Here is a 13,164-nt window from a genome sequence, read left to right on the forward strand (position 1 = left end):
TTTTTTATGTTAATGTATTTTGTTTCCTAAGAAACTTCTGCCTATGCCAAGTTCATTAAGATATTTTTCTATATTGTCTTTGCTTTTCCACTTAAATCTATAATCAATCATAATTTTAATGTGTATTGTGTAGAGGCTGATACTCATCTTTTCGTTTCATACATTTATCCAGTTGTGCTAGCACCGTTTGTTGGAAAAGCTTTCTTCTCCCATTGAATTGCCTGAAACCTTTGCTAAAAAATCAGTGAAGGCCATCAAAAGGTGCAAACTTCCAGGAATAAGATAAATAAGTGCTGAGAGAGTAGGTCCTAAAAGTTCTCATAATAAGAAAAAAACAGATTTTTTCTTTTTCTTTTTTTTTATCTATATGAGGTGATGAGTGTTAACTAAACTTACTGTGGTTTATCATTTCATAATATATGCCTGTCATGTCAAATCTTAAACTTATACAGAGCTGTATGTCAACTATATCTCAATAAAACTGAAAACAAATAATTGACCTTTTGTGTATAGGTCTAGTTCTCAACTCAATATATTATGTTCCACTGATGAAATTAGTCTGTCCTTAATGCTAATGGAATGCTGTTATGATTACATAAATTTTTATACCAGATCTTGGTATCTTTAAGTGTGAGTCCTCAAATTTTAATTTTTTTTGGCCATTGTTTTAGCCATTCTAGATACTTTGATTTTCACATAAATTTGAGAATCTACTTGCCTCTTTCTAAAACGAGCCTGTTGAGATTTTGATTGAGTTTGCATTGAGTCAACAGGAGACCTGATATCTTAACGTTATTGGTTATCTGAGTTCATGAATGGGGTGTGTATAGGTCTGTATTTATTTAGGTTCCTCCTAATTTCTCTCAACAATGTTTTGTAGGTTTTCGTCTAGCACGTCTATTATTAGTAAACTGGGAATATGTCTATTCCCAGTTGTTTAAAAATATTTTTGATACTATTCTAACGGTATTTTTAAATATTTCCAGTTTGCAGCTCCTCTAAGAATACAATTGATTTTTGTTTCTACTGGCCTTGTCTGTTGTAACCTTTCTAAATTCACTTACATGAATAGTTATTTTGTATTTCCCTTAGTATCTTCTAGATAAACAATTATAACTTCTACAAACAAAGACAGTTTTACATGTTCATTTCCAATCTGTAAGCCTTTTCTTTCTTTTACTTCTCTTATTGCATTATCTAGAATCTCTAGCGCAATGTTGAAGAGAAATGATAAGAGCAACATTCTTGGCTTGTTTTGGGACTTAGGAAACTGCTCAATATCTCACCATTTAATATATTAGCTGTAGTTTTTGATAGATGCTCTTTATTGAGGAAGTTCTTGTATGCTGAAAATTTTGATCATTAATGGATATGGAAATCTGTCAAATGCTCTTTTCTGCATCTACTTAGATTATACTACTTTCTCATTTTGTTCTGTTAATATAGCAAACAATATTATTTGATAATTAAATGTTAAGTTAATCTTGCTTCCTGGAATTGGTTATGATGGAATGAATATATGTATGCATGTACACATATATACAGACATACCTATATCCATATTGTATTTCTGATTAACTAATTTTTAAAGGATTTTTCTTTTATATTCATGAAAAATACTGGTTTGCACTTTTCTTTTAGAATCTGTCGATTTTATTATTAGTTGCCCAGAACAAGTTTGGAAGTGTTTCTTCCCTTTTATTTGCTAAGAGCGTTTGTATAAGTTAATATTATGTAATCCTTTAATGTTTGGTAGAATTGCCCAATGAAACCATCCTGGGCTAGAGCTTTTCTTACAAGGAAAAGGGTAATTAAAGCTCACAGTACAACCTGGCTGCCATTGAGAAATCCTCTCCCTGTTTCTTTCTTTGTTCTCCAACCTGTTTTTGAGATGTGAGCAGTCAGCTCAGGGTTGGAAACTAGTTCTTGACCGCTGCCCTCGGATGTCCTGCACCGGGGCTCTCTGTAGTAAGATCTCACTGCAGTGCTGTGGGTGGGTATAGTTCCCATCTGTGTCTTAGCACTTCAACTTAGGGCTTCATCTGGGACGTTGGGACAGACAGCTTTCCATTTTAGCTTCTCTTTGAGATCATGATAATAGCTAATTGCTGTTGATCACTTGTTAGGTGCCAGACACTCTTTCATACATACTTTATCTCATCAGTCCTCTCCCCAGTTCTATAAGGAAACAGAAGCCCAGAGAAGTCAAATTATTTATATCAAGTCACCCAGGGAGCAGGTTGCAAATTTCTTCCAACACTGCATTACTTTCCTTTTAGAAAAATAAGAAAAATTTGTCTCTTAGAAAGAAAATACTGTACATTCATCAGAAACAAAACCTTCAGGTTTGGTGTAAAAAAATTGTTTAGTGTAAAAAAAAGCCTCAGCTATTTAATATCTTGGGTTTTACAATGGTAAGAGATAGAATTTTGGAGCAAAATTAATCACAGCTCTCACTACATAAAGAGATCTTACAATGGTATTGTACTCATCCATTCTTGTGCTACTGTCATTTATTTTTCATGTATATACATTATATACATTATACACCACAATGCACAATACAATGGTATAGTTTTTGCTTTATGCTGTTTGCTATTTTCAAATAAATTTAGAGGAATTAAAAAAAGATAGGTATCCATGTACTAATCATTTTTAATTACCTTAGCTTTTTTTTTTCCTGTAGATCTGGGTTTACATATGGTATTATCTGCCTTCCACCTGAAGAACTTTATAGGCATTTCTGTACTGTAGGTCTGCTGGAAAACTATTCTTTTAGTTTTGGTTAATTGAAAATCTTTTCCACTTTCAATTTTGAAGATATTTTTTCTGGATGTAGAAGTCTGGGTTGACAGTTGTCTTGTTTTGTTTTGTTTTCTTTCACCACTTCTTGTTTCTTGAACCATCTCAGCCCATTTCCACTCCTGGCCCTCTCTGCTTGCTGTTTAATTTCCCTGGACAACTTTTTAACCAGTTCTCACATCCCAGTCTAATTTCCAGCCCTCTGGTTTCATTTCATACTTATCAGAGAACTCTGTTGACCATATAATCCCAAATCACCCTTCTTTCTTGTCTTTCTCTCATTATCCTGTTAACATCCCATGTGACACTTTCACAATCCTTAATTACATTGTTATTTGTTTAACAATTTGTTTAATTGCTTCTATCTGACTTGCTCCATAAAAATATTCTGTTTTATTTTCTCCTGTACTCTTGGAATTCAGCAAAATATCTAGCATCATAATGAAGGCATAATAATGTTTCTCTAATGTCGAGAGGATGCAACTGAAGTTTCAGGGACATCTAAGGTCTAGTTTTGCTAGACTTGAAAAGACACATGCAGTAATCACATACTGCTAACCCTCCAGGGCCATCTGTTTCGCACACTGTGCTAAGGAATATAAATACAAATGTGATGCCTCTTCAAGAAGCTTTTCCAGATTCTCTGAGTTAGAAACCATCCCCTCCTCTAATTCCTGTAACATTCTGTTTTCTCCTGATTGTGGCACTTTTTATGACCTACCTTGCACTGTTGCTGTTTGTATGCATATCTTTTCTCTACAACTGAACCATCAGCTCCTTGCAGGCAGGGGGCATATGGGCACTTATTGGCAATCCTGCAGACATACCCTTTGGGTATGCAAAGGGGTTAGGATTCTCTTAAAATGGTTTTGCCCTGAAAATGGATTGAATATGAAAGTTAGCATTTTTGGTTAATAAGATTCTCTAGTTTTCTGAGGAAAAAGGAGTATAATTCCAAAGTAATTAGGATTTCAACTGAGCATTAATAAAGCCCTAAGCTCCCACTGAGGACACTGTGTCATGTGTGCGAGAGGACTCCTCTGTCCCTTCTCTGCCTTTGTTCCTGTTTATATGCACTGCCTTTGTAGTTTATGCTCCCTGTACTTTGCATCGCAATAAAGTGCCAAATAGTTTCTGCCCACGCCTCTGTTTGGCTGCAGAGTATGAGGACTGTAATGGAAAGCAACAGATCAGAATATTTTTTAGATTTGTTGGTGATCTTAAAAATGCTCACTTTTAAACATAAATATTTATGGCTGTTGCCAAGCTGTACCTCCATTTGTTATGAGGAGAGCTTTGATTAGTCTGTAGTCTGAAAAGGACCCATATAAATAGTAGTTACCATTGATTATGACCACACTGATGGGGAGCTGTGGGGGGAGGAAGGCCTGAAGCTGGTTTTCATATTCTGATTCCATGCATAAAAGAGGAGAATAGCTCTGTGTGGATAAAATTTCAAACAACTCGTCTGCTGGTTGTGATGACATATAGCCTCTGAGTTTGACTACAGACTACGGTAATCCTTCTGCATCATACACACCTGTGAAATGGAAGAGAGGTGTAAGCACAGCCTTTTTTTATGGAATAACATTTTTTTTTAAAGGACTCAGAATTGTTCTGACACACTCAAGCTACCAAAAAGAGTATAAGTCTATGGGGCAGTGCTTTTTAAAGTGTGTGTGTGTGTGTGTGTGTGTGTGTGTGTGTGTGTGTGTGTTGGGGGTGGGATTCCAAGTCCAAAACTTCTTCTAGATTTCCAGGCCCATCTGAAGCTTATAGAATCAGAAATTATCTCCTCTTCTAATTCCTATAACATTCCATTTCCTCCTGATTGTAGCACTTTTCACGATGTCCCTTGCACTATTGCTGTTTGTATACATGTCCTCCCTCACTTCAGCCCCTGGATATCCAGCGGAACACGTCTGGCCTCTTTCCGCCGAGGTCCGTTGCCCCCGCTCCTGGATCTACGATGTCCCCGCACCAGCCCCGCCCATGCGCGGTACACACGTGATCGGTGGGAGGCTTCTACACACCTTTTGCCTTGACAGACACTGAGAACAAAGCCAGGCCCAGTCTTGCCACCTCTCTCGCTTTGTTATCAGAGTAGCTAACCAGCCACAATCTCTCGCCCTTTGTGTCTCATGGGCGGTGTAAAGAGTCCAGGATAAGGGCACCAAGGCACTCCTCAAGGCAGTTCCACTGAATCCTTTTCCCACAGGCTTGCGTGAGAGAGAACACGTTCCCCATCTAACAAAGAGAAGGGCAAGTAAAACTCACAGTACAACCTAGCTGCCTTTGAGAAATCCTCTCCGTATTTCTTTGTTCTCCAACCTGTTTTTGAGACACAGAGAGCCGTCAGCTCAGGGTTGGAAACTAGTTTTTGACCGCTGCCTGCGGATGTCCTGCACCGGGGCTCTCTGTAGTAAGACTGCACTGCAGTGCAGTGGGTGGGTATAGTTCCCATCTATGTCTTAGCACTTCAACTTAGGGCTTCATCTGGGACCTTGGGACAGACAGCATTCCATTTTAGCCTCTCTTTGAAAATCATGATAATAGCTAATTGCTGTTGATCACTTGTTAGGTGCCAGACACTCTTTCATACATACTTTATCTCATCAGTCCTCTCTGCAATTCTATAAGGAAACAGAAGCCCAGAGAAGTCAAATCATTTGTATCAAGTCACCCAGGGAGCAGGTTGCAAATTTCTTCCAACACTGCATTACTTTCCTTTTAGAAAAATAAGAATGATTTGTCTCTTAGAAAGAAAATACTATGTATTCATCAGAAACAAAAGCTTCACATTTGGTGTCAAAGAATTGTTTGTCAAAAAAAAAACCATCAGCTATTTAATGGTAAGATATAGAATTTTGGAACAACATCAATTACAGCTCTCACTTGCTAAACATTTTAATATGTATAACTTACTTAATTTGTACAACAACCTTGTGGTGTGCATGGCCTCACCTTCGTCTTGTAGATGAGGAACTGAGGCCGGGTAGAGATCATGTGACATCCCCTGGATCACACAAGGAGGAATCCAGGATGGGAGCCAGGATTTAAATCTAAAGTTTCAGATCTTGACTCTCAGTTTACTTTTCTCTCTACTGTCATGGGACCGACTAGCAGAAGAAATCGTTCCCCTGTGTGAGCTGTGGCAAATGTTTAAAGTTGTTTGGTTAAAGCTGCTTTTTAACATGCTTGACTCAGGATGAGTCGGTATTACAAAGGAGTCAAGGTTTTACTAAATTCCTTGAAAGCAAAGAGCATCTTATTCATCTCGGAATCCCTAGTTCCTGGTGCAAAGTTGATACTCGGTAATGGATGATTTAGATGAATAAACCAATAAATGAATAACTTTCTTTTAAACTCAGTGGTGGAAAATAAGCTTTCATGTAAATAGACCAATATATTTTCCTTCTCCTGGGTATTTACATTTTATAAGACGATCCTGGAAAAAGAACCCAAATAAATAATGTCTGAAGTTGAATTTCTGATTCTGCCATTGGAACAATGGTAGAACATGAACTGAGACAGAGTTTTTCTCTGGAATCTCAAACTTTATTGCAGAGATGACCACTTACCATGTCTATATGCCTTCAGGAAAAAATAGAATGCTTCTTTTTTTGGGTTATAAAATGTCCAGAAACATTTTCCCCGAAGAAGTATGTTCTAATAATTTTAGTCATGTGTTCTAATAATTTCAGTTATCCAGAAATGGAGCAGGCTGCTTCTCCTTCTGCTAATGGGCCTGCTGTCTGGGTTCTGGAAGGAGGGGTTTGAGTATTAGAGGGGTAGACCAGATGGCCTCAAGACACACTCATTCCCTGAACCTTGGGAGACTCTAGGATCATTCAGGTGGTTGATGACAGAGGTACAGCTAACCAGGTCTGTCTGTTGTCCACAGGTCTGAGGCGCAGTTACAGATGTGCCATCTGCAGTGTCTCTCTAAACTCAATAGAACAGTATCATGCCCATCTGAAAGGATCTAAACACCAGACCAAGTAGGTACTTCCATATTTCTCCTCTTCAGCCCTTTGCGTGTAATTTTTAGCATGATGAATAAAGGCTAAGCATTTGCTTATTTCAAAATAAGTAGATGGAAACTACGTTTATGTCCAAGGTTCCCTTGATATTTATGCTGCTTTAAGCCCCCAGAGTCTGCCCAGCACTCCTTGAAGAATGGCTTTTTCTCCCTTTTGACACAAGTAATGACAGGGTTTTCTCATTTATTCATTTTTTGAAGGACAGCTCAGCACTTTTTTTTTTTTAACTTCTGGAAATGTTTAGTGTTTTTAAATAAACAATGTTATCTCTGTTTGGAGGATGATATCAGGCTTTGGTGTTGTAAAGTCAAATTCTATGAATGTCATCTACCACTCTCCATTTCTAGATGAATATTGTCGATTAGTATAGAAACCTAATGATTCCTTTGTATATTAAGTCATTCACATATACAGATATTTCCAATTAAATGGAAGCTCATTCCATTTTCCTTCTTTTTTTTTTCAAAAATTCTCATGATTTTAAACCAGAGAAGGCTAATCAGGCATAATTTCACCTATATTTATACTGCGCATCTCTTTAAAAACCAAGGACATTAGGTTTGTAGGCATTCAAAGTAGCTCCTAGGACTAATAAAATCTAATAAATGGGAAATGAAAGAATATCTCAAAAATATGTAATTTTCCTGGGTGTAATGGTTTTTATTTCTCCCGTATTCATTAGCAGAATCTTTTAACAGATTTGACTGTATCAAGGCCTTGTGCATAATGAATGATTCATTCAACAAACATTTATTGAGCGCCCTTTATGTGTCAGACTCTGAGGTGTGCAAGGGGATACAAAGATGAATGAACTTAGGCCTTCTTCTCGCCCAGCACCCTGCCCCGCTGGGGAAATAGCCATGTTAACACATAGATTATTCTCTAATAATGTAGTGTGCACACCCAGGGCTTTGAGTACCAGGGAGGGAGCGACCAGGGCAGGCTTTATAGGGACATTGGCACAGAAGTTGGGCACATAAGGATCGGGCCATGGTCTGATGTTGCTCACCATTATAACCCCAGGGCCTAGCACAGCATTTGATACATATTAAGGGCTTCATAAACATTTGTGATGAAATAAATATTTGATTTTTAAAAATGAGTAACTATTTCCCAGGTAGGGATTATGAGGAAGGCACATTCCCCTTGAGGAAATTTCTTTGCAGAGACTTAAAGGTCACGGGGAGTCTGGCTTTGGAGAGGAAATGGAAGCCCAGGGCTGCTTACTGACTCTCAGTCTTTATTCAATATCGTGTCCCCGTCTCATGAGTCAAAAGCACTTTCATGACTTGCTTTACTCTGACCCGCCTCATATGATTTTTATCAAGGTAATTCTTCAAAAATATTTTCTCTGATTCATTATGGAGTGCCTAGAATGTTTGTATTGATTATTGGACACTGCTGCTCCCCCCCCCAAAATAGTCTAGTCATCATCTAACTATTGTGTTATAAGAGGCACCATGTACCTTCTAGTTCACAAGCATGTGATGTACACATAGACATTTTGCAAGTAGCTGCAACAATAAATGACAGTCTTTTAGGGACATGTATTTATTGCACTTAACAAATAGAAAAAGGTAGATAACAGTGGCTTTAAGTGGCATGTAATCATGTAAACAGCTAATGCAGATTGTATCTCTAGCTTCAGGAAAGTCTCTGTGTTTATGTGTAAAACTTCATATGCTAGAATCTGTGCTAGGCATTTTCGCAGCTATTATCTTATCCCTTTAAGTACCCTGAGATAAACATTACTGATCTAGCACTTTTTATGAGAAAACTAAGACTCAGAGAGACTAAGTAGCTTACCCGACATCACCTTGCAGACCAACACATGGCAGAGGCAGAACTGGCCTTGCTGTGTCTGACTCATGCGTCTCTGACTTCACATCACTCAGTCACCACTCACAGGCTTGGTCCGGAGGACTGCCAATAGAGACCGCTAAGATGAAGCTGGAAAAGAGGGCATTGCCTCCCTCATGTGACTTAATAAATATACATGACCTCGGAGGGGCACATCTCCTCCTGAGCTGCCTTCTTTCCAGCAATAACATATTGTTTCTACCTCAGAAACACAACGTTGCTCTCCTTCCGAAGAGTGCAACGAGGGAGGTGGGAAGAAAATCGTGATAGCGCAGGCCTAATGCCTGTTTCATCTGCCCTTTCACCAAATTTGGGTATCACGTGTGTGTGTGTGTGTGTGTGTGTGTGTGTGTGTGTGTGTGTGTGTGTGGCGCGCGCGCGCGCACGTGCGCGTGTCTTCATCTCTGAGATAAATTGTTCCATAATTTTCTTGGAATACCATTGCCAGGGTCAGTACCAAGCTTGTGCTGCCTCCTTAAACTGGCTGAGTGGTCTTCCCTCTCTTTGTAATCCCTGAATGAGTTTGTGGTAAACTGCTGTTATTTCTTACTTAAATATTAAGAATTCATTGATGAAGCACTCTCGTCCTGGAGGAAAATACTGTAGGAATATTTTTATTAGAAATTAAATTTATTTAATAGAGCACTATACATGTGTTCTATTCTTATTTCAGTTTTGATATGTTGTTTTTCAATGCATTTGCCCATTTTATCTACATTTTTACATGGATTGGTGTAAAGTTCTTCATAATATCCTTACATTTTACTTTTAATGCCCATAGGATATTTGTCACTCCTGACATGGATTATTAGCATCTCTTCCCCTTTTTTCTGATCATTTTGTTAGAAGTTTTTGTCAGTCTTTATTGTCTTTTTGATGAACACAGGTTGGGGCTTGTTGATTTTCTCTAAGTACAGTTCTTTTCTGCCATTTAAAAAATTATTTCCTTCTCTCTACTCCCTTTGGGTTTAATTAATATTTCCTCCAGCTTCTTATTATGAAATCATAGGTTATTAATTTTTCAGTGTTTCTTTTTCTGCTCTATGCATTTAAGTCTCTCACTATGCCTCAGCGAGTTATTTTAGCTGCATTCATCATTTTTATTTTTTATCCCAGAAGTAATGTGTGTGTGGTGTTTTCATTATTATTTGTTTCAACATATTTTCTAATTTTCTTGTGATTTTCTTCTTTTACTTGTTATTTAGAAGTGTTTTACTTAACGTCCAATGTTTGGGGACTTTCTCTACTTATCTTCTTTGTGATTAATTTGTACTTGGATTCTGTGCTCAGAGGACGAACTCTAAGTGATTTCAATTCCTTGAAATTTGTGTGGCCTTGCTCTGTACCCCACGCCTTCGGCCCATCTTGGTAATGCTCCGCATTCACTTGAAAAGAATGTCTTTTTCAGTAGTTGGATACCTGAGTCTACATATTAATTATGTCATTTCTTAATCTCAATCACATCTTCTACATCCTTATTATTATTTTTGTCTGCTTGTTATATCCATGAGAAACAGAGGTAGTTCATCTCCAACTATATAGTCTTAACTATATACTATGTGGTAGATTTGTCTACGTGTCCTCTTAATGCTAACTTTTTATGCCTTATATATTTAAAGGTATAGTATCTGATTATTAGATTATATTATTAGTTATTATATAATAGATATATTACTTTAAAGGTGTATTCAGGATTTTTTATGTAATCCTATTGAATTGGCCCTTTTTATAATATTTTGTCACGAAGTGTCCTCCTTTGTTACTCATAGCACTTTCCTAGTATTACAGTAAATACAGTATTTGTGAACATCAGCTGTCCCAGCTCTTCAAAGCTTTCCACTGTATTTCCTTTAAATTTCATCCACCTTTTGTTGTGTTGGCAGGCAGAGGTTTAGTGCAATACCAGTCACCCATCAGACCCGGAAATGGAAGTCAGACAAATGGTTCTTAACTAGTCCCATTAAATCAACATGAGGATGACGGTGACAGTCATTTTCAAGGTCTTCCGTATATTTATGTTTTTAGTTAATAATTCTAGAGAAGTGTCAGAGGTGAGTGAGGTTGTGAAATTGTGTGCTGGAAAGAGCACTGAATTTGGAGTCAGGAGATTTTATTTGCAGCACAACTTTGCCAGGGTGACCTTGGGTGCTGACAGATCATCTTGAGGTCTGTTCCTCATCAGCAAGACTAGTGACAACATGTGTGCATCCACTTCCCATGCCTTGCTAATGATCCTGAAACTCTTTCCTACTGATCCTGAATTCAGCCTTAAAACCCTTCTTAAAATAGGTCCCCTTGCAGCCTTTACCATTGTACCAGACGTAGTAATGTCCCCCGCCCCCAATTTATATCCACCCAGAACCTCAGAATGAGACCTTAGTTGCAAAGGGGGTCTTTGCAGATATAAACAGTGAAGAATCTCAAGCTGAAATCATTCTGGTGTCTTCATGAGCAAAACGACAGGGAGATGGGACACACAGAGAAGAAGGCCTTTCCTTAAGGCAGCCCTAGGAAAGTAACGCTGTGTGACTCCTGCAGGCCTAGTTCCACAAGTATCCCCTTCAGCCACGTTTTTCTGGGCGGCTGCTCTCTGTGCCTGTCCCAATACTGACAGTGATGGTGGTGGTAGTGATGAAGCCACCACTGGTCACTGGAGCAGCATTTCTGTGTGACCGGAGCACAGCAGCACATTCAAATGCTTTGAAAGTGTTATCATATCTACTATGTGCAGCATCCCCATAACTGACCAGATGTTCACACCTCCATTTTATAGGTTAGAAAATGGAGTCTCGGAGAAGTTAAGTGACTTGTCCAAGGTCCCAAAAATAATTGGTTGGCAGAGCCAAGAGCAGAAGTGGGGTTATTGGCCATCATTACTATTACTGTTATAGTAATACTTAAATAATACTACTATTATCATAGCACTCCTTAGTAGAAGTAAAGGGGCTTTTTTTCCTTTTTGGGCAAGTGTGGTAAACAGCAAAATGACAGTCAAATTGTGTTCCATTGTTACATGGCAAGAGAAATATTAAGTATCTAATGAGGTTAAAGGTTTAAAAATGCTAATGATCACACTAACATATAAAGCAAATGCCTATTAGTAGATTATTCAGGGTTTCCAGGGGATGTAGTCTGTCAATTAGTACAAATGATTAAAATGAAATGTAAAGGTGCATGAATACACACCATAGGCTAATGAACAGTCCCTCCTTAATGTACTTAAATTTGAGTTTAGGGAACACTTCCAGCCTCAGGACATTGTATTACCTGGAAATAAAGGGTATAAAAGTTATCATTACTTACTCTGATATGTCAGTTGGTTGAAAATGATACTCAAGCATCTAAGAGAATAAATCAGACTGACCAAAAGGTAGTAGAAATTTCTAAATTTGCTTTGTCCATTGAGAAGCTTTAAGTGGTCATACTCATTGCCTTTCTGCAGTTTTTTCCGGCTAGTATGAATCTTTCAGGTAAGATTCTTGTATTGTTAATTTCCCCATTTTATTCATTTGTTTGGGAAGTGATTTAATGCATACTGACTCATTGTCAGGGCCGGAATATATTTGGTTTAAATATCTTGGGACTCAGTTTCTGCATTCGAGATAGTAGTTACTTATCGAGGGGCACACAACAATAAATAGTTTTGCAAGATAGGCCAACTGCCAAGAACTTTCTGGACTTCTAATAAATAAAAGTAGCTTCAAATCCCAAGAAGATGTTCTCTTTGGAAGCAAGCAAACGACAGATCCATTTGCGGGCTTCTTCTGAGGCTAAAAATACAGATATTCTTTGTGGAATTTTTCAGTGTGATCTGGTGGCACTCACCAAATATTTCAATAATCAAAGGGGTTATGACTTTGGTATTGTGCTATATTTTTTTATGAGAAAGTTTTTTTTTCTTTAAAATATATAAAATACATATTATTGGTAAAGTTCTGAGATGAGAAGGGCATAGGAAGTACCAGAAATAGAGCTGTATGTTCTCAACGAATGTCAAGTTGTTTTTCTTCAGCTGATAATCATTTGTACGCTTGCTTGGTAAGGCCTGGGTTAAAGAGCGAGATACAGAAGCCTGTGCAGTTGTATGACTCCAGCTGTGCAAAATAGCTTTTCTGGGAAGTGGGGCTTGTGGGGTGTACAGTGTCTTTCTAGATGAAGGGGTCCTAGGCCCTGTAATTAAGGCATTTGCTGTAGTCCAGGAATAGGCGGTGGCAGGCTGTGGGTCAGAGGATGTTCTCTCTTTAGTCCTGTTTTTTATAAACAGAATATTCAGGTCCACGGTGGTCGAGGGCCCTCCCTTCTCTGAGGAAGGCCCTTGATAAAGTAAGAGTCGAGCTTCTCCAATGGAAGGGACAGGAGCTTGTAGAGAGAATTCCACAGAAGCCAAAAAAAGCAATGTGTGTGTCTCTCTCTCTCTGCAGCACGAATGCACAGGAAACCCTAACAGCTCTGTTGTTCC

The 13,164-nt window shown here is 38.2% G+C and overlaps 1 protein-coding gene across 2 annotated transcripts in view; it reads left to right on the top strand.

The window, feature by feature from the left end:
• ZMAT4 (zinc finger matrin-type 4) overlaps positions 1-13,164 on the top strand; it is a 335,038-nt gene that overhangs the window by 290,065 nt on the left and 31,809 nt on the right. The window contains exon 6 of one of the 2 annotated variants that reach the window (XM_036877505.2): positions 6,707-6,803. The exons of the other annotated variant lie outside the window; for it this stretch is intronic. Within the exon in view, the coding sequence (XP_036733400.1) occupies positions 6,707-6,803 (97 nt within the window). The remainder of the gene's footprint in view (positions 1-6,706; positions 6,804-13,164) is intronic. 2 annotated transcript variants of the gene reach the window in all.

Source organism: Manis pentadactyla, chromosome 7, assembly GCF_030020395.1.
Source record: "Manis pentadactyla isolate mManPen7 chromosome 7, mManPen7.hap1, whole genome shotgun sequence".
NCBI classification, from domain to species: domain Eukaryota; kingdom Metazoa; phylum Chordata; class Mammalia; order Pholidota; family Manidae; genus Manis; species Manis pentadactyla.